Source organism: Cynoglossus semilaevis, chromosome 3, assembly GCF_000523025.1.
Source record: "Cynoglossus semilaevis isolate Cse_v1.0 chromosome 3, Cse_v1.0, whole genome shotgun sequence".
Taxonomy (NCBI): domain Eukaryota; kingdom Metazoa; phylum Chordata; class Actinopteri; order Pleuronectiformes; family Cynoglossidae; genus Cynoglossus; species Cynoglossus semilaevis.
The window spans coordinates 13278917-13297824 of NC_024309.1; the positions used below are offsets into that span (position 1 = coordinate 13278917).

At 43.7% G+C, this 18908-nt stretch overlaps 1 protein-coding gene across 8 annotated transcripts in view; it reads right to left on the reverse strand.

Moving 5' to 3' along the window:
• The window catches only part of asap1b (ArfGAP with SH3 domain, ankyrin repeat and PH domain 1b), a 47656-nt gene extending 28974 nt beyond the window's left edge, over positions 1-18682 (reverse strand). For 6 of the 8 annotated variants that reach the window (XM_017031604.2, XM_017031599.2, XM_017031603.2 and 3 more), the window contains exons 1-2: positions 17920-18678; positions 568-640 (exon numbers count right to left, since the gene is read on the reverse strand). In XM_017031604.2, coding sequence (XP_016887093.1) covers positions 568-640; positions 17920-18048 — 202 coding nt within the window. In that variant the 5' untranslated portion in view covers positions 18049-18678. Of the gene's footprint in view, positions 1-567; positions 641-17919 lie in introns of all 8 variants that reach the window. The other 2 variants (XM_017031600.2, XM_025054500.1) reach the window with 2 other exon arrangements.
• Positions 18683-18908: the final 226 nt, after the last annotated feature.

Genomic DNA, 18908 nt, shown 5'->3' on the forward strand with positions numbered 1-18908 from the left:
AAAAGTAAACCGCGTTATAGCAAGGGATCACTGTATATATATATACACTATATAATACACATATATTTTCTACAAACATGGCTGTTCCCAGAAACTATTCTTTTCATTTTAACACAATTACAGACCGTGAGCTGTCGCAGCTCATTTCAGACTTCTTGGTTTTTGTGTTTACTGATCCAACAGGTTGCACTAAGACTTAAGTAAATCTTTTTTTTTCAGGAAACAAACAAACAAACTCCTTTTTTTTTTTTTTCCAAAACTGTTGATTTCCAGGGAGGAGGCTGTACTCAGTACGCAGAAAATTACTGAGTCAAAGCCAAGGAGAAGAAACAAATAAGGTGGTGATTTATGGGCTGGACTGGACGCAGAAGAGAGAAAAAATCTCCACAATGGAAGGCAGTTCTCCAGATGGAGAAAAAAGAAAAACTCCCCACAATTTAATAAAAGATATTGGAGAAATCCTCGGAGTTTTCTGGGAGTTTCTTTTGGAAACAAAAGTGAATATAAACCCAACCAACCACCAAAAGTCATTTAAGTCACTGTGAATTTAGAAACAGGATATTTCACCTTGTCCTGAACTGTAGATGGCCTTCACTGATTTTTTCACCTTCTGCAGAGAAGTTCGATCTTGGTCCAGCGCCTGAGGGAGAAAAGTGGAAAAAAAAGAGAGTTTACAAAAACATATATATGTACTGTATATATTTACTTTGTTTTCTGTCCTTTAAAATGATCTCTGCACCAGAAAAAAAGGTTTAAATTAAAGGCCTTTCAGTGAACATTTCTACATCCGTGTGATCCAAAACATAGACAGACGACGTAGCACTAATGCACACAGATTCCCCAGAATGCAGTGCATTGACCTGAATGTGGCATAAATCATTATTTCAACACTGTTGACTGCAGCGAGTAAATCTCTGCGTTTCCCATTAGGGAAACAAATAGAGGCTTCATCCGGTTTTATTGAGCTCAAGGCTCACAGTGAGAACATTGAAATATTCTCTGTGTCGACTGTGTTGAGCCAGTCGGAGTTATCTGTCCCACTTCCTCTCAGTCAAAAAAAAACAAACAAAAAAAAAAAACACAGGAGAATTCACAAAAATTAAAAGTCCAAACAGAGAGACACTGCACACACAGACTCAGGATTATTATTTTAATCTCTCCGAGTGACCCTGTCCTTCTGTTGATGATAAAAATCAAATTAAATTCAACACTGTTGTTCAAAGTAAAGCTTCTATTCTACTAGAAAAACACTGTATTTGCCGAGGAAATTAACTTTTTTAATTAATTTATAACTACATTATATCTATCGTTTGCCTCGGTTTTATACAGTAATGTTTGGATAACTCTGTAACTAATTCTATGCTAACTACGTTCATGTTATTGTCTGTTATTTAAAGTCGTGATCATAGTTTTCTTTTAGCTTATATTTCACTAAGTTTTTCGTAAAAAAAAAATCTAAAAACTTTGGAAACACACAAACACAAACACAGTCACTCACGGTCCAAAACTCAACCTGTTCCCACATCCTCTGCTGAAGGGAGAAGATGATAAACACACACACACACACACACTCCGTTAGTGTTGACAACAGGGAAGAACAAACCTGCATCAAAATAAGGAGCCAGGTCTAAACAGAGACACTTTTTTTTCCCATCAGCCCAGTGGACTGAACAAATCCTCAGCCGTATTTCCCTCATAATAGATGATAATCACAGATAAGAGCGGGCGGGGGGGCAGGGGGGGGTTACAACACACACACACACACACTAATGTATTCAAAACGACAACAGCAGGCTGATTAAAAATTCACTGTATAATTAAGCCGTCCTTGGCCTCCCCCCTCCTCACCCCTCCTCACCCCAGTTATGACAGCAGCCGTTTGTTGCTGCAGGGGTTTTTTTTTTTTTTTACACGGACACAGCTCTTTGATCAACCTGCAGTGTTCTCCTGACCTGAGTGGGTTCATATGAAAAAAAAAAAAAACCAAAGTCTTGTAGAATGTTAATGTTTTATTGAAGAAACGTAGAATATTTGCGAGGCCTTGTGGAGGGAAAATACCAGGAAGTACAAGAGTGAGGTAAGCGGTAAAAAAACCACGCTAACCCTGTGAACTCATCACTGCTGCCATAGTGGTCTGGTTGGTTTAGTGCACCCAGGTTTTGCATGTCACTTTGACTCAAACTAGTTACGGTTCTGGAGCTATGCCAACAGGTTTTTCTGAAGCCGTGGTCGTTGAACCCTGTCACACCGTCTTCCTGAAGCCGTGGTCGTTGAACCCTGTTGCTAACGAAGCCACTCCTGTCTGCTGTTAATCATTTAACACCTGTGGTGCTAACCAAGTCACACGTTACACATCCTGAGAAGTGAATTCAGTTCTTCACAAACTACTTTTTTTTCTTTCTCACACACCAAGAACCGGCCCTCGTCTCTCCCCGTTCAGAGCAGCTTTATTATCAGGAGGTTGTTGTTGGGAGGCGTCCTGATTAGGATGGCGAGCGCATCAACACCACGCTGGGCAGAAACACTGACCTTTTTTTGGCACTCGTGCTGGGAGCAGCTGGCAACTCCACCCAAGACTCACCCATAATCCACTCTGTCTGTGCTCTTAATTAAATATCCAGACAAAAACATGAACGGGCTTCAAAAGATTCAGATGTAGACCAGACCACAGAGTCGACCGGGGAGAAGAAACTCACTCCACATCGGCATTAATTATTGTAGATACATAATACATGTCTCCTCCAAGACCGGCGCTGACTTAATCATCTTTGCTTTGTAGAAGAGAACAAAAAAAAAAAAAAAAATCAATGGACCAGCACTGCCTTTCAAACCCTTGCCAACCTTCAAGAATGCTTCAAAACCCTGTCTTCCAACAGGCCGACAACTTCTGCCTACAGTCAAAGGATTGCGACCAATTGCAAGATCCCACATGACACGGGGGGATTAGAGAGCGTGACAATCAAAACATCTGCGGTCACTGATCTCTCCACCCAAACTGCCAGAAATGATGATGCATGCAGACTGTTTCTTCATCGTCGCTAAGACAGAGAGAGAGAGAGAGGGAGGGAGAGAGAGAGAGGGTGGGGGGGGGTGAAGTATGTGTCGTGCTCGTGTGCTTTTCCTCTGAGAAACATCCATCTCCAGGATCCATTTGTGCTGTGAAAGTCAACACTTCACTGTCAGAATGCTTTTAAGTAGAAGGCCGTCGGAGACGGAACCATCACAGGTCAGAGGTCAAGTTAACCCCAGGTGAGGGATGGTAGCCGTGCACGGCGCCTTGGCGTGTTGAGGTTTAGTCGTCACGTCTGACGCTGATGTCACTGACTTATAAGAAAAGCTGCAGAGAACAGAGGTCAGTGTGAAGGGGAAGCTGCTGCTCCTGGAATATATTTTAAAATATATTGTGGTTTCACTTGTTCATTTCAGCTGCTCTCTCTCTCTCTCTCTCTCTCTCGAGGTAACATAAGTCAGAAATCCTGATCCCATACAACAGACTGAGATACATAAGTCGACATGGTGTGCGATCAATGTTTTTGACCAATGAAACACAAACACACACCGGTTTGCGATCGATGTTTTTGACCAACGAAACACAAACACACATATATATATGTACAAATATATATAAATATATATGCCTGTGTGTGGAATAAAAATATAAATACACAGCTATAAATATATCAATATTTGATGTAAAATATGTGTACTTGCATATGTATATATATATACATATATAAATATATTTACACATGAGGATAGAATAGAATAGTGTTTATTGTCGCATGAAACATAAATGTCCATAAATGTCCGACGTGTGTCAAAAGCATTGAACAATGGAGAAGTGATTAAAAAATTAATAATTAAAGTCCCTGAACAGCGCGACCATCTGGCCACTTATGTAAATTGAATAAAGATAAACAGACAGCCCACCAGAGGGAAATTAGAGACGGAGGTTTACGGGGCCATGACTGACTGGACGCTGTCTTAACGTTCCCTAACTTCCTGTCGAAGGGCCTTATCCTCCCCCCGCAGTCCGGCCCATTTTTTTTCCTGTGGTCGTCCTTTGAAAAGGAAGCAGGAAGTAGCCCAGGCTGGACGGTGTGTCCTGTCCGGGGTCTAATGACACCAGCGGTCATTGGGTTGGTTGGTTGGTTGACCGATCGTGCCCAGATCCCTACGCGGCCGCTTTCATGCTCAGTTAAGTCCTGAATTCCTCCTCGAACCCATCCTTGCCAGCTCAACTCCCTCCTTGCGACACAGCGTTTGGCAACACGCTGGCCGGCAACTGTGCGGTTACCAGGGAGATGTGATCTGGCTGTCTCGAGCGTCGGCTTCACATTCTTTGCTGAGGAGTTTGAAAGGAAGCTGCTCTGACTAACACGCCACCCTCTTCCCCTCCTCCTCCTCCTCTTCCTCCCCCCTATCTTCCCCCCGGAACTCATTTGTGCTACTGTGACTACTAGTTCCTTCTGTATATATATATACATATATAAATATATTTACACATGAGGATAGAATAGAATAGTGTTTATTGTCGCATGAAACATAAATGTCCATAAATGTCCGACGTGTGTCAAAAGCATTGAACAATGGAGAAGTGATTAAAAAATTAATAATTAAAGTCCCTGAACAGCGCGACCATCTGGCCACTTATGTAAATTGAATAAAGATAAACAGACAGCCCACCAGAGGGAAATTAGAGACGGAGGTTTACGGGGCCATGACTGACTGGACGCTGTCTTAACGTTCCCTAACTTCCTGTCAAAGGGCCTTATCCTCCCCCCGCAGTCCGGCCCATTTTTTTTCCTGTGGTCGTCCTTTGAAAAGGAAGCAGGAAGTAGCCCAGGCTGGACGGTGTGTCCTGTCCGGGGTCTAATGACACCAGCGGTCATTGGGTTGGTTGGTTGGTTGGTTGGTTGACCGATCGTGCCCAGATCCCTACGCGGCCGCTTTCATGCTCAGTTAAGTCCTGAATTCCTCCTCGAACCCATCCTTGCCAGCTCAACTCCCTCCTTGCGACACAGCGTTTGGCAACACGCTGGCCGGCAACTGTGCGGTTACCAGGGAGATGTGATCTGGCTGTCTCGAGCGTCGGCTTCACATTCTTTGCTGAGGAGTTTGAAAGGAAGCTGCTCTGACTAACACGCCACCCTCTTCCCCTCCTCCTCCTCCTCTTCCTCCCTCCTATCTCCCCCCTGGAACTCATTTGTGCCACTGTGACTAAAAGATACTGTTAACAGTGCAAATATGGGCACCGCAATTCTTAGAATTTGCTAATATGCAAATTATTTCTGCGAAGAAGAAAACAGGAAGGGGGGGCACAATCAAAAGAGTTCCCCAAAGCCAGAAAAAACAAACAACAAACGGGCGAAATATTTTGCCTGCAGTTGCAGTTTTTGGAGGGAAAACAACCGAGCGGATCATTTGATGTTACTGGTTCTGCTTAACAATCACAAACACATTTTCACATCCTCCAATGACACAGCAACTAAAGCTGCACCTCCTGTTGGTGTCTATTAGAAGGCATGGGTACTACTCTTGTCTGTTTTGTGAAAATGCAGAAGTCACAGTTACGATGAGTCTCTTTGTCATTGGCTTTTTTTTTTCTTTTTCAGTTGAGTCCATGTGGCATGACTCAAGCAGGAAGGGAGGGGAGTCGTTTTCATTGGCAGGAAACAAATGCACATCCCTTTCTCGGGGAAAATGAGAGGATGTAACGATTCCAAAAGCAGCTGAGGTCAGATGGGCTGTTGGCCTCGCTCTTCCACTCACTCACTCACTCACATGAAACTGAGAGAGTGTGAGGGGAATGCCAGGGGCTGCGGGTCCTCTTTGGTTAGGAAGTTTATTAGGCCAATCAAGGGCCGGTGTTGTGACAGGGAAACTGAAACAACAAGGACGGGGCAACATGAGTTGTTGCTTCAAGTTTAGAAGAGGAAGATCTCAAAGTGAAGACAATTTTTTTTCAGAGAGCTGCAGGGCGAAAGTGACCAATCACGGAGGATTACAAATTAATTGCACAACAGGTCGGAGACGTAACCACTTGGTTACAAACCAAAATCCTTTTTTTTTTGAAGCACTGAGGATTGAGGCTAACAAATCAACATTTTGAAACAGTTGATGTCACGGTACAATTAATAGTTCTATTAAAACCAGTGAAGGTTCTCCAGGTTCCTGCCAGGGTTGAGATTTAGGGATGAGCTGGAGCCAAAACAAGAAAATACTATATGCCAGATGAAAAATGAACCACCGGACCACCAGGGGAAAAACACACATTTTCTGCCATTTCCCCTCCTCGTCAATCATTACGGTAGTAATCCGTTCGGCCTGTGAGGAGATTTGAACTAGAAACCTGCTCTGTGCCACTTGAGCTCCAATCTTTAAAGTTTTCAAAAACCCTTAATAAAAAACCCTTACATTGTTGTTATTGTTCTATGCTGATGATTTCAGATTTTTTTTATTGCTTTGTTGTTCATATGTCGAGGTATTTTTCGTTGGAAAGTAATTAGAGAACTTCTCGTTTTCAGTTGGTTCCCTTTATTTTACCTTGGACGACTTCTCTGACTCAAACGTCTTGAGTTTCAACACGTCTCTGAACCACCGTCCTCTGTCAAAGTCAGTGCCGTTCAATGAGTGGCATCAGTTCTCATACAGCTGCTCACTGATGTAGCATTGCTGTAGCTATCAGATCAAATATATATTTAAATGCCAATATATCGTAGTCCTGAAAAACAAATCCAACCTGCGTCACAGCAGTAGGAAAGTTTTAACGTTGATCCATCCTGTAATCTGACCACAGCCCAGCAGATGTCATCGACATAGAACGGCAACCCGCTAGGCATCGACTGGCTCTAGTTCTGAAGAGCGTGAGGAAGTGGATAAAGGTCGTCCATCTTTGTTTACAGCTAATAACTAAATCATTCAAAAGTACCACAGAACTCCTTTAACACACGTCTTTGCTGGCAGTTTGTTAGATTTCCGCTCTTTAAGTAGCACAAATGCTTCTATTATACACAAATCCGGAGCGGCTAATGTTACCGTCCACTAAGAGAAGTCAATACACCAGTCGACCATTAGTCCATTACAGACTTGCTGCGATTAGCTTGCAGCGCTGGACTCCCAGAGAGAGAAATGAGCTGCTGGCTCGGCTACGTGCTGCTCTGTGGTCATTTTGGCGAGGTCACGTGGTGGAAAATAGACGAGCATCTTCTTTTCTTCCTCTGCGCTGACAGGACGCCACTGACACTTTGCAGCATAATCTCCACCTCAGTTCTTGCGGCGAACTGAGGTGCAGTCGAGCTGCCAGGGAAACGTCAAGAAGCCGCGTACGCAGTAGTGTTTGTGCATTGACACATCACTTGGCAGCTTGCTCGCACTCAGCTCAGCCCACTGCTCGCTTCAAGCAGCGTGCATGTTTTCACAATCACACCCACACGCCGCTGCAGACGAGTGTACTCACCTACCAACAAAGCAGCAGTCGAAGCTATCTGAAGTCATACCAACAGAACACGTAGCCACTGAGAGCAGAGCTCATTTGACACTGACGTAAACAGAAGTTAACGGCCATCTCTGAGTCGTATCCTCCATTCATTCTCTACGCCTTAATCCTTTTTCATGGTCCCAGGGGGGAGCGAGAGCCAATCCCAGCAGTTATTGGGCGGGGGAGCAGGTTACACCCTGGACTGTTCTCCAGTCCGTCACTGGGCCACGTGTTGAGTTAAACAACCATTCACATTCACACATAATCAACATAATCCGGCATGTTCTCTGGATTACCAGAAGAAAGAAAAAAACCAACACCCAAGGAGAGAACTCCACTGGTAACAACTGGGAATCAAACCTGTGATCTTCTTGCTGTAAGGCATAACCACTAAACCGCCCCTTCCACCGTATGGCCCTGATTATTTCCAACTATTTCCAGCTTACACTTGTTATGGCTAAAAACCAACAGCCCTTGTCAAATATTACATTTCAATATCAAATCATATTTTGAGCATCACTAAAAATATGAGGAAAGACATTAGTGCTGTCACATTTAATTGACTTTAATTTACATTTCCAATGTCTGAGACTATAATGACTTTGACTACAAAGAAAATTAATATATCATTGTACATATAGTATCACAATATATCGTATCATTGCTCCTGTATCGTGTCTACGTATTGTGTCACCAGATTCTTGCCAATACACACCCCTAGTGGTGACCGACTGCAAATAAAAAACCCTTTCCTAGAATGTAGGAATCATGTGAGGCATTTGGTTGGTCACAACCCTACAGGAATATTTGAGGTTTGGGGGGAATTGTGCTGGACATTGGTTGGACTTTTTCCAGACCACGTGTTTACAGGGACTTTGCTGAATTTCTCTGTTGTCACATGATGAAAAACAACAACAACACATCGCTCCAGTCTGCTGTTGAGTCAGTAGAGAACGTCTGTGCTCTTGTGTCATGTATCATTCATTATTATTTTTATGATTCATTAGACAATACAATATGACTAGTACTGTGTAGCTGCCCTGCGCTGCGTGGGTCGATCAAAGAAAATCTTAAACAAACTCCGTCAGGCTGTTACCACTAATCTTGCTCTTATCATCAATCACCAGATAAGGCTGCCAGCTCTGCTTCCTTTCAATCAGCCGCCCGTGTTGTAGAGCTATTATTAGACCACACCAAGCCAGGAATGCGCTCCTTTGATAAACACGCACAATGACGACTCTCGCGACTCCCCTCGCCTCCAAGCAGTGGTCCTAAAACTCCGGCCCAGTCCTGAAGAGCACTTGGACTGAAAGTCTCAGGCCGGGACTCCTTGGAAATCTTTACAGCATTCCTTGAAGTCTTTATGCTGCAGGACCAGGTCTCAGATTTCACACTTTACAGGAGAGAGCAGCTATTCTGAAACCACAGGTGTGTGCGCCCCCACAGGCCATTTGGAAGTGGAGACATTTGAGCAACTGGCCATTCAGAGGACTTCACTGTGGCCGACACCGACAGACCAGCACGGGCTTAAAGCACTTGTGCCGCTTATGTTGCTCCTTCTCAGACTGACAGGACATTTTCAAAGATGCAGTCGAGTCACAGACATGATCGTGGTTCCACAATCTCCACTGACATTAAAGGGACAGTTCACAGTGTAAGTCATGGTCTGCAATGTCCAAGATCCATGCATCCCTAGTTCTATGATACATCTCTGTCATAATCTAACTCTGAAAGAGCTAATCAGTTCTATCTTGTTTCTCTATGAACACTGGTACAAACGATTTTTTGTTTTTTAATACAGAAACTTTCAGTTCTAGTGAAGAACTGTTTGTGTAATGATAATAAAAAGAGTCGAACAGATGAGGTGAATAAACGCGGTGATGTGTCACCGTTGATGAAACAAAACTCAAAAGCGTCACTTTGTGTGGCATTGGGTAAAAGTCCAGACGACAAGGACGGAAAAAAACAACTTAGCCTTTCATCGATGACTGAATGATCTCTGCAGGCTGTTCTGGAGAAGGTGTCACTGAGTGGATGAATCAGCTGTTCCGCTGTCACACATGTTGTCATACAAACAACAACAAAGACACAAACACTGTGAAACACTGTGTTTACCCCTCCAGACACGAGACATTCAGCCTTCACGGGACGACACTGTCTCCTGACGTTTGAGGACGACTTAACCGTGTATTAGACAAGTCACTGGTCCATCACAGGACAGAAGAACCAATCACACCTACCACACCTACGGTCAATGAGGAGTTGATTATCAGGGCTTCTACAGAGACGGTCAATTAGGAGTTGATTATCAGGGCTTCTACAGACTCTACAGTAAGGTCAAAAGGTCAGGGTCTGCTAATAATTGCCGTTACAAATGTTATAAACCTGTCAGGTGTTTTCCTCGATTTAAAACCAAATAAAAAACAACTTTATCAAACACCATCCAGATGAACTGAGCGTCCCGCCTTGACTGACAGATAAAGATGGCCGTCGCTGGAGCGAGACGCCATCCATCCGTGTGTGTGGAAGTTCAGCAGACAGATGTGAACACTGACCCATCTTCTTCCTCATCTAAATCTGGGGAGGCGTGAGGCAGAGGAGGGGGATCGGCGTGCCAGAGCAGAGTCTGGTCTGGAGCTAATCCGCTGCCGGCTAACAGCGCCTTGATGATATACGCCGTGCAGCTGTGGCAGGAAGGTAGGCCAACAGCTGTGGCCCACGGACTGATTATCAGATTTCAACAACAGGCAGCAAACAAGCCGACAAACAAGCAACACAACACAGTCGGGCCTCCTGCTGTGGGAGTCGCAGAACAGACGAGAAATGCCTCCCAGTCCGTTTGTATCTTTGTGGCCAGATTAAATTCACACCTCCCCCAACCATCGCTCCTTCTTGGATGCTCCTTCTTTGGCTCCATCTCCATCCGGGAATATTTTTGTGCACGTTTTAGTGATTTATGTGCCAAATTTTTAAGGAAAGACTTTAAACTGGAAGTCTAGAGTAAATATTCGTGACTTCATTTTTCTAGAATCAGTCTGCAGCTAATGATTAACAAAGAATCATTTTTACAGTGTACTCTAAGTGGAACAGTGTGTCACAAGTTTGTTTTAGACCCAAAAAAAAAATTGCTCCCATTCTTTCACAGTTATGTGATTCACAGAGCTCAGTGGCACAAGGGACAAACGATGAATAAAATATTCCATTAATTCATTTATAAATGAATCCAAAACTGATGTGTTCCTCATTTGCATGTGTTATAAATTGGAAGCTTCAACCTCCAGCCCGGAGTCTTTATTATGTCAAGCCAAGTTTGACAAACAAACAGACAGTTTGTCTCATATATTTGATTAAATGACGACTGACTCGACGATGTCACCGGGACATTAGGAAAAAAACTGTCCAAAATATTTAACGACATACTTTCAAAGATGAACCAAAAAAATTGATGATGTCAAAAATTCAGTAAAGCAGAAGACTAGAGGTTCTTCGGTGGTACTGCAGAGGGTTTTCAGAAAATGTAGTCGTGTGGGTGAGTTCTAGCGCCACATTTTGCACCCAGGTCTGGCACCGGGTCACGAACCTTTTAAAGCTCTATTAAAAGGCTCCGTCATGAGGATTTAGAGGAGGGTTTTTACAAATATTTCAAAGGCTTTTCAGCCCCAGGAGGACAGACAGAACACAGGCCCCAAATACACGTCTTCTGAACCAAAATTAGTGGTTAGGCACTGTTTTTTTAAACATGTGAAACCGTGCTAAAAAAAGCACCAATGCCTTCTTTTCTACTGCCACCGGTTTGTCTTTCTGCCGACTCAGCAGCCGGGGCTGGCAAAGGAAAAAAAAAATGTTTGGAGGAGAAGACCACACCATGTGTTCACTCTGGTGTCTTTTTAACATCCATACCATCTGAGCTGGAATGTCTATGGACCACATACAGTAGACAGACCCAGTCCATCGATCCATGGTGTCATCTGACCCAGATACGGACGCCAAATGCATCCATTTACGCCGTGAACATAAGTCAAGCGTTTTACTCTATTTTATGTTTTCTCTATTATTTTGTATGAAAAATCAATATCACCCGAAGACTGGGTCAGTTTTTCACTCTCGTCGACTGAGAGTGAATGAGTCGGTCAGATGAGTGAAATCAAACTACTACAACAATAATCTCTGTTTCACTCCATCACCACCGGCTCCTCGGTGGTCGGCCTGAGGTCACATGTGACGGAGATGAGGCCTCACATGATAACGTGTCACAGAGGCGGCCGGCGGGGGTGGTTTTTAAGACGAACCATTTCAAAGTGCAGTAGTTTTTCTTTTGAACTTTCAGTGGTTTCTGAACCATTTCAAAGTGCAGTACCGATCATCCAGGACAAACAACGAGGCTTCTGTCAAATCAACACAAATGTTTTGGTTTTTCTTTTGAACTTTCAGTGGTTTCCTTCTGACTTTTTTTCTGTCAAAGATAAGAGAAAAAGTAGCTTTTTTAAAGGTCAAGTGTTTAAAAAAAAAAAAAAAAAAGGAACTTTTGAGTGAAAACAGTTCTGTTCATGTCTCACGTGTTCCCATAAAGAGACATGGCCATTAGGGGAACAAAAAAAGTGATAAAAGTTTCATAAGTGAATGCACAGAAAGTAACTTCTAATATAAACCTGAATGGAGAAGTATTATTGAACATTTCTGTTTTCACTGATATCGATTGTTCCGACAGTTTTTCAAATCTTTTGTAAATAGTTCCAGGTCAATGGGGCCTTTTTTTTTAATCTAGTCTTGATTTAAATCTTTGAACCAACAACGTGTTTGTTGTTAATGAAGAATATAGAGAATTAGTGAAAACTGGTGTCAGTCTGACCCAGGATCAGACTGACACCAGTTTCACTTGTACAAGATTTTGTTCACTTGTCCTCCTTATTTTTCTTCCTTTGTTTTAGTGACCCTTAGCGCCTCCTACTGTTGATATTTCATGACCTGGGATAATCTGTTGGAATGCCTTTGCCTTTCTCAAATGGTAAAAAAAAACAAAAAAAAAAAACACAAAAGAACAGTTTGCACACTACGAGGCCCAACATTTGATGCTTAAATACTGTAAATAAACACCAGAGCCGCTGAAGAATGGCAGGAATGTTAAGTCCTCTCCTTTCACTTTTCCAAAACTACTCCAGGAATGACGACTTTGAGGCAGTGATTTTCATTCCAGTATGAAACAACCAGCCATTTGGAATAAAAAATACAGACTCGCTCGTAGCTTCACGCTAACTTTTAAAATGAAATGAAGAGGCTGTTGTATATTAAAGTGGGAATAAATATAAATGGGTCAAGCCCAGCCATGACTGGAGGGAAAGAACTGTGAAAAGTCAACATTTTCCTTGTCCAGCCCATGTGATGTAGTGTGTGAGGCATGCGCCCAGGAAGGCCGGGGCAGCGAGGGGTTTCCCTGCGAGTCGCTGCTGTGGTTCCGTGTCGTTCAGGAAAGCAGACCCTGGTGACGCAAAGTACCATCTGTAGGGTTGATAGGCAACGACAACAGATGCCCCACGGGAAATAACAAACGCCGGCTGTTAATAATAACTCTTATCAGGGAAAATCTAAGCAGGGCGGAAGGTGTTATCGCTTGTGACTGGCTGTTTTTTCAGTCGCTGAGCTAAAACGACACACAGTTTGCCCAGAGGTTTTACAGCCTGCTGAGTCACTGTGTTTCCTCTGTCTTTGGTCTTTAGAGGAAACACGGTCCAGGAAACAAACACCGTTGAATTGAAGTGCACACAACAACAGAGTGCACCACGTCGACAAGCCTTCAGCAGCATCAGCAACTCAAGCTACAAAGACTGTCATTACAGACACTGCTCCACCAACGTCCAAAGGCAACGCTGGCACCGAGCCTCAGGCGTGTTCACCGTCAAACATTTAGGCAACTGGTTGCAGCACAGACTTGGTTCCAAGGCTTCAGGAACTACTGAATTAGATTCTATATTGTATGCTAATCTTTTCCATCTAAACAAAACCATCAGACGTCACTTCTGCCAACTACTTTAACAAAAACAAAACAAAATACCCTGTAGCTTTCTTGCAGGGGGGAAAAAACACGCTGGGACGATGACGACTTTAGACCAGAGACGTCACCAAAATAAAACTCAGACACATCAGCGAGCGTCCGCTCTGCCACCCACTCACCAACAGCACACAATGCCCCCCGTCTGCAGTGTCTGGAGTAATCAGACCAGAGAGCCTGAAAGGTTATTTTTAGGACTTTTATCTTTGCATCTCGCTGCTCATTGTTCTCCATATTTCTGCACTGATCCGAGCACCAACAGAAAATAACTCCCTAGCCACCTCCGAGGCACAAAAACCTCCGAGGCGCTGAGTCACAATTCCTTCTTGATTCCTCAGATGGGTGGCACGGAATTAAGACAATATGTTGTTGTCTTTGTTTTTTTGCCTCCAGATGATTGTGTGGAAGCAGCAGAGAATGACACCTCCCCCGTGGAGTCAACTCTCCCCCATCGGGTTACAGCATTAATTATTCACACCATACCTTTGCATAATTTACCTCGTCAACATCCCAAGGAAATGACTCAGGCCAACAGATGGGGGGTGGGGGTGAATGCTTTCAGTGTGAGGGCTCAGCACAAATCCAGGGCAATTCAAACAAACTCAAAATGACAACTGGCAATTGGACGTTTAATGCTCCAGACTGGCTGCAGGATGACGTAAATATTTCATAAAAAATGGGTTAAAATGATGTGTAGCTGGCCGTGATATAGTCCTTGTGATCTATGTCTGTTTCATATTCATTCATAAATATAATAAAGATTTTCCGTGACCTTCAACAAACGGTAATTTGGATTCACCTCCGACGTGAATCATGATCTCAAACTAAAATAGATCTGGATCAAAATCCACATGGAGGAGGTTTCCTGATGGATGTGGATCCTGGGTTCCAAACCGTATCTGTCCAGACACAACCTGTTACAGCCCTCGAAACTGCAGACAATCTAAAACAGATCTAAGGCAGAGTTGCCTGAAAGGGAAGTCAGATCAAAATCAGATCCTGACTGGAATATTTTTCTCAAGAATGGGATCCCACTGACTCTGGAAGGGATAAAGCAGCCTCAAGACCTGGGCCCAATCAGACCCAGGACACATTATCTGTGTTGGGAAAGTCCCAACGGGATTACGACCAGATAAGGAGCTTCAAAAACTGGTCCGAATTAAATTTGGACCCGGTCCAGTCCATATAGGGCTCGGGTTAGATAGGCTGCTACATGACCAGATCCACAAGACCACCGACTGACTGTCCTGACTCTCCTGGACAACTTTTGCACATTGCTCAGTCTTTGGTACCAGTTTACCACACTTCCTTGTCTTCTGATCGCTGTAAAGGGGAAAGAAAAAAAAAATCTCCTGAGCGGCTACTTGAAGCCCAGCGCACATGGCGTCGGCAGCGGCCCTAGAACAGATGTTTTTCGTTTGCGCTGCCGCTGCAGTCAGAGCCAGAGAGGTGATTCACGATGCGAGCGGCCTTCTTCTTGTTACAGTCAGCAGACGCACAGAGAGGGTGCTGGGGGCTCCGAGTAAACAAGAGGCCTGGCTCTGTTTAAGTACATTTTCTATTGCTACAATACAATAAAGTCCTGACGCAGTGAAGCTTCAAGTGATGGACGGCACAAACTCTCCGCTATCAAGCTGTTGGTGTGGAGAAATAAGAGCTGAACTTTTGTTTCCAATGTAAGGAACCCATCACTGCTTAACGGTCCACATCGGATTTGAGCAGTTGGTCGGGTTTTAAGGAAGTCCAGTTGTGTGGACTGCTGAAATGTCCTGAAATTAGATTGGTTTAAGACTCTTAAATTAATTAATTTCTCAACCAACATCAGCACAAAGTTGTAAAAGTCAAACCCTGACCCTCTTTGTGCCCACCCACTGTTGCCACCAGGTCTTTCGAGACAAAACTCCAAGTTCAATTTACTTCTACCTTAAAGGACTAGAGGTCCTTTAAGGTAGAAGTCCTTTAAGGACCTCTGGAAACCTCTGGGTTTCCATGTACGATAACCTTTGGTGGCCCGTCTGGGTCTCAGAATTGGGACAGAGGTATAATAACAGTCCACCTGTTACCGATCAGAATTGGGACAGCGGTATAATAACAGTCCACCTGTTACCGAACACTTCTTTATAAACAGCCTGAAGTTTGTCATCCCACTGGACGGACCTCAGTTTATCAATAACCGGCGTTGATGGAGATGACTGCTACTGAATCCATCCTTTAACACCAAATAAGTCCGTCTTTGAGTTCTGTTTCACAGAGACTCTAGGACTGATAAGATAAGGTAAGAATCTGGCTAACGCACTGGAATAACGCAGAGCTTTTTGGAGCTAACGTTCACTGTTTTTTCCTCTGTTTTTAAAGCCACTGACTAGCGTATACAGTGACACAAACTTCTAGTTTCTTTACAGTGCGATAGATTAGTGAAGACCTTATTGGATGGACATTCCTGCGTCCCCACAGGCCGCCATGTTATGACTGCAGGCAACCGTCCATGTCTCCCGCTTGTTCCCAGTATTGAACTGAACTATTGCGTTGAACAAATCATCTCTGGTTACTGTCACGGTGATATTACTGTAGAACCGAGCCCTAAGTTGGTCCCTATCTGAGGAGCGTGAATGAAATCATTCGGTTTTACGTGACAGGATACACTTAACAGTGAGACTGATGTCACTGCTGTGCTGCTAAACGCGGTTTTAAGATAGGAAATTAGCTCATGTTTTGGCATTTGTGGACATAAGCGATGATGCGCTCTCTCCCACAACCATCGGTTTGATTTTTATATTCAATTGCAGCCGGACGGACACCAGCCGAGTCCGAGGAGGAGAGAGAGAGCGAGAGAAACACACCCATATTTAAGCACATCGCAGCAGCCCACCTGCTGCCTCGGATTAGACTTCTTCTACATGATCAAAGGTGACGTGACATCACAGAGAGAGAGAGAAGGAGCGAGGATAGAGAGACCTTGGGTGTGTTCCTCCACAGTGTTTCGCAATTCTGAGGATGAGAAACGTCTCATCTGGCCTGTTTGCCAGCAGAGAATCTCTGTGATTCTGAAATAGTTACATCCAGCTGTGAATGGCAGCAGCTGAATGGCAGGTTTTCTCTCCCTCTCTCTCCCTCTCTCTCTCTCTCACATTAACACACACTCTCACTCTCTCAAGAACACACACTCTTATGGAGATCCAGGCTGGCGGCGAGCTCTGAAACCCTCTTATGTAATCGTGAACACACGGAGCTGCAGGCCTGAGTGAACAGCCTTCTATTCCCTGCACTCTTTCTTTGCAGCAAGTCATCTTCATCCTCCCCCCCAGGCCTCCCCCCTCTCACCCCTCCTCCCAACCCTGTTCCATTATAACTTCTCTACAAATGGCAAAAAAAGAAGAATTCTGAAAACACTTCCGTGAACCCTCGCTCCGGTTCGTTTTTGTTATTGTACTCACAATAAGAAATACTCAACAGTGCAGTGGGTACAATTCCGCTCCTTCAATAATCGACTATTCTGATGTAAATCAGCCTTTGTAGAAGTTTTTGTTCAACACTGGATTAGTACCAAAAGTAATGAGTTAATTTATTCAGACTTCACTTCCATTTATGACCAAATTAACCCAAGAAAACAATAACAACTGTAAAAATGTTATTTTAATAATGGCTCTCAACACCGTGTCCATCTTTGTTCATAACTATGGTAAATGCTACTGTTACTATGAGCGTATGGTAGCATGCAACGGTTGCTATGACTACTCAATTGGTCAACTAATACATTTTTAATACAGTTTTGTCCTTGTTTGGTCCTGGCAGTGTGTTGTAAATAAATGTGTGAATGTTGTCAACAGCTGACAGTGAACATCACTAATGCAGATCTGCACTCACTTCAATGAATGAACCAAATCTGAAAAAATAAAATAAAAATGCAGACGCAGTTCATTTAAAACCAGATGAGTAGCTTTAACTTTTAAATCAAATTTAAACCAGCGTTAAAGCCGTAACATCCGACGTGAATGGAACTGGAAAAAAAAAAGTCAAAAGAACTGGATGTTCGCAAAAAAAAAAAAAAGGTTGAATGCTATACATTTACTTAAGTGTAGTCAAGGCAACAAGGAGAAGCTAAATCAATGACAGCTGGATTTGCAACATGACTGGTTTTTGATTTGTGATATTTACGGTTTATAAAAGACACATCTGAATATCCTGAACAATCATTGGTTACAGCAGGTTGTCAAGATCACGGTGTGAATTCGATATAATCCACTTATTGATAATCGCGATGTGCGATAAAACCGAGTATCGGCCGATCTTATGTATTATTCATGGTTCATCTTCATCCATCAACCTCATCCATCCATCCATCCCTCCATCCATCCATCCATCCATCAGCTCCAGGCTGACACCGTGGCCTTACCTCCTCCAGCACATTCACCGTGTTCCTGCAGCTCTGCAGTCGGGTGGTGAAGCTGGATGTCGTCGGGGAATTGTAATCCTCCGTTGTCTCCGAGAGAAACTCGGACACCGATATTTGATCCGGCATCATTTAACGGGGAAAATGCCCACAGCAGCCTCGGCGACAAAAAGCTCAGAAAAACAAAACCATGAAAGATTTAAAAATAGCTGGAAAGCGCAGGGAGTCTGGTGCAGAGGGAGAGAAGCGAGAGGGAAGAGTCGGGTTTTCCTCGCTAAAAAAAAAAAAAAAAAAAAAGAGGAAAAAAAACTATGTGCAGAAACTATGGAGCTGATTAAAGACGTGTCCTCTTCTCGGATGACTTCACTGCTCCCCGGGGGCCATGGAAGGAGGGAATGGTTGAATATCCGCAGGCTGGGTCTATTCTCTGACAGGATGCCTAAAAGCCACGCATTTATAAACACTGTCACTAAAGCTGGGAGGAAAAAGCAGCCGAAGGGATAGCGGATGCCCTCATTATGCTCTACAGATGTTCAATAAGCCGCCTGGCGTCAAACAGCGCTCCGATTCCGGCCTCTCTTGACCATTAAGCATCATCCACGCTCTGCCGAGGTCTCGTCGAGCCGTAGCGGGGATTTTTTTCCTCTCCACTCCGTCCGTAGTTTGTGTTTTTAACGGTAATCGGCTGCCGCAGACATACACTCTCTCCGCCACTCTCCCTTGCACGGCCGCGCACAGGCTTCTCACCGCTACGGTCAAAGTAACGGAGAAGGTTGCCGACGGCTTCCGGAATAATATTTTCACAATAAAACAGGATTATATACGAAGGTGGATTTGTTTGAATTGTTTTTTCTAGACAGACTTAACTTCATCCAAATTAATTTAAAAAGTAAAAAAATGTAAGAAAATCATTTCGGTGTATTTGTTTAAGCATATTTAATATTTTTACAGTTAATACGTTTTCCTTTTTCATTCTTTTCTGCATGCCATAG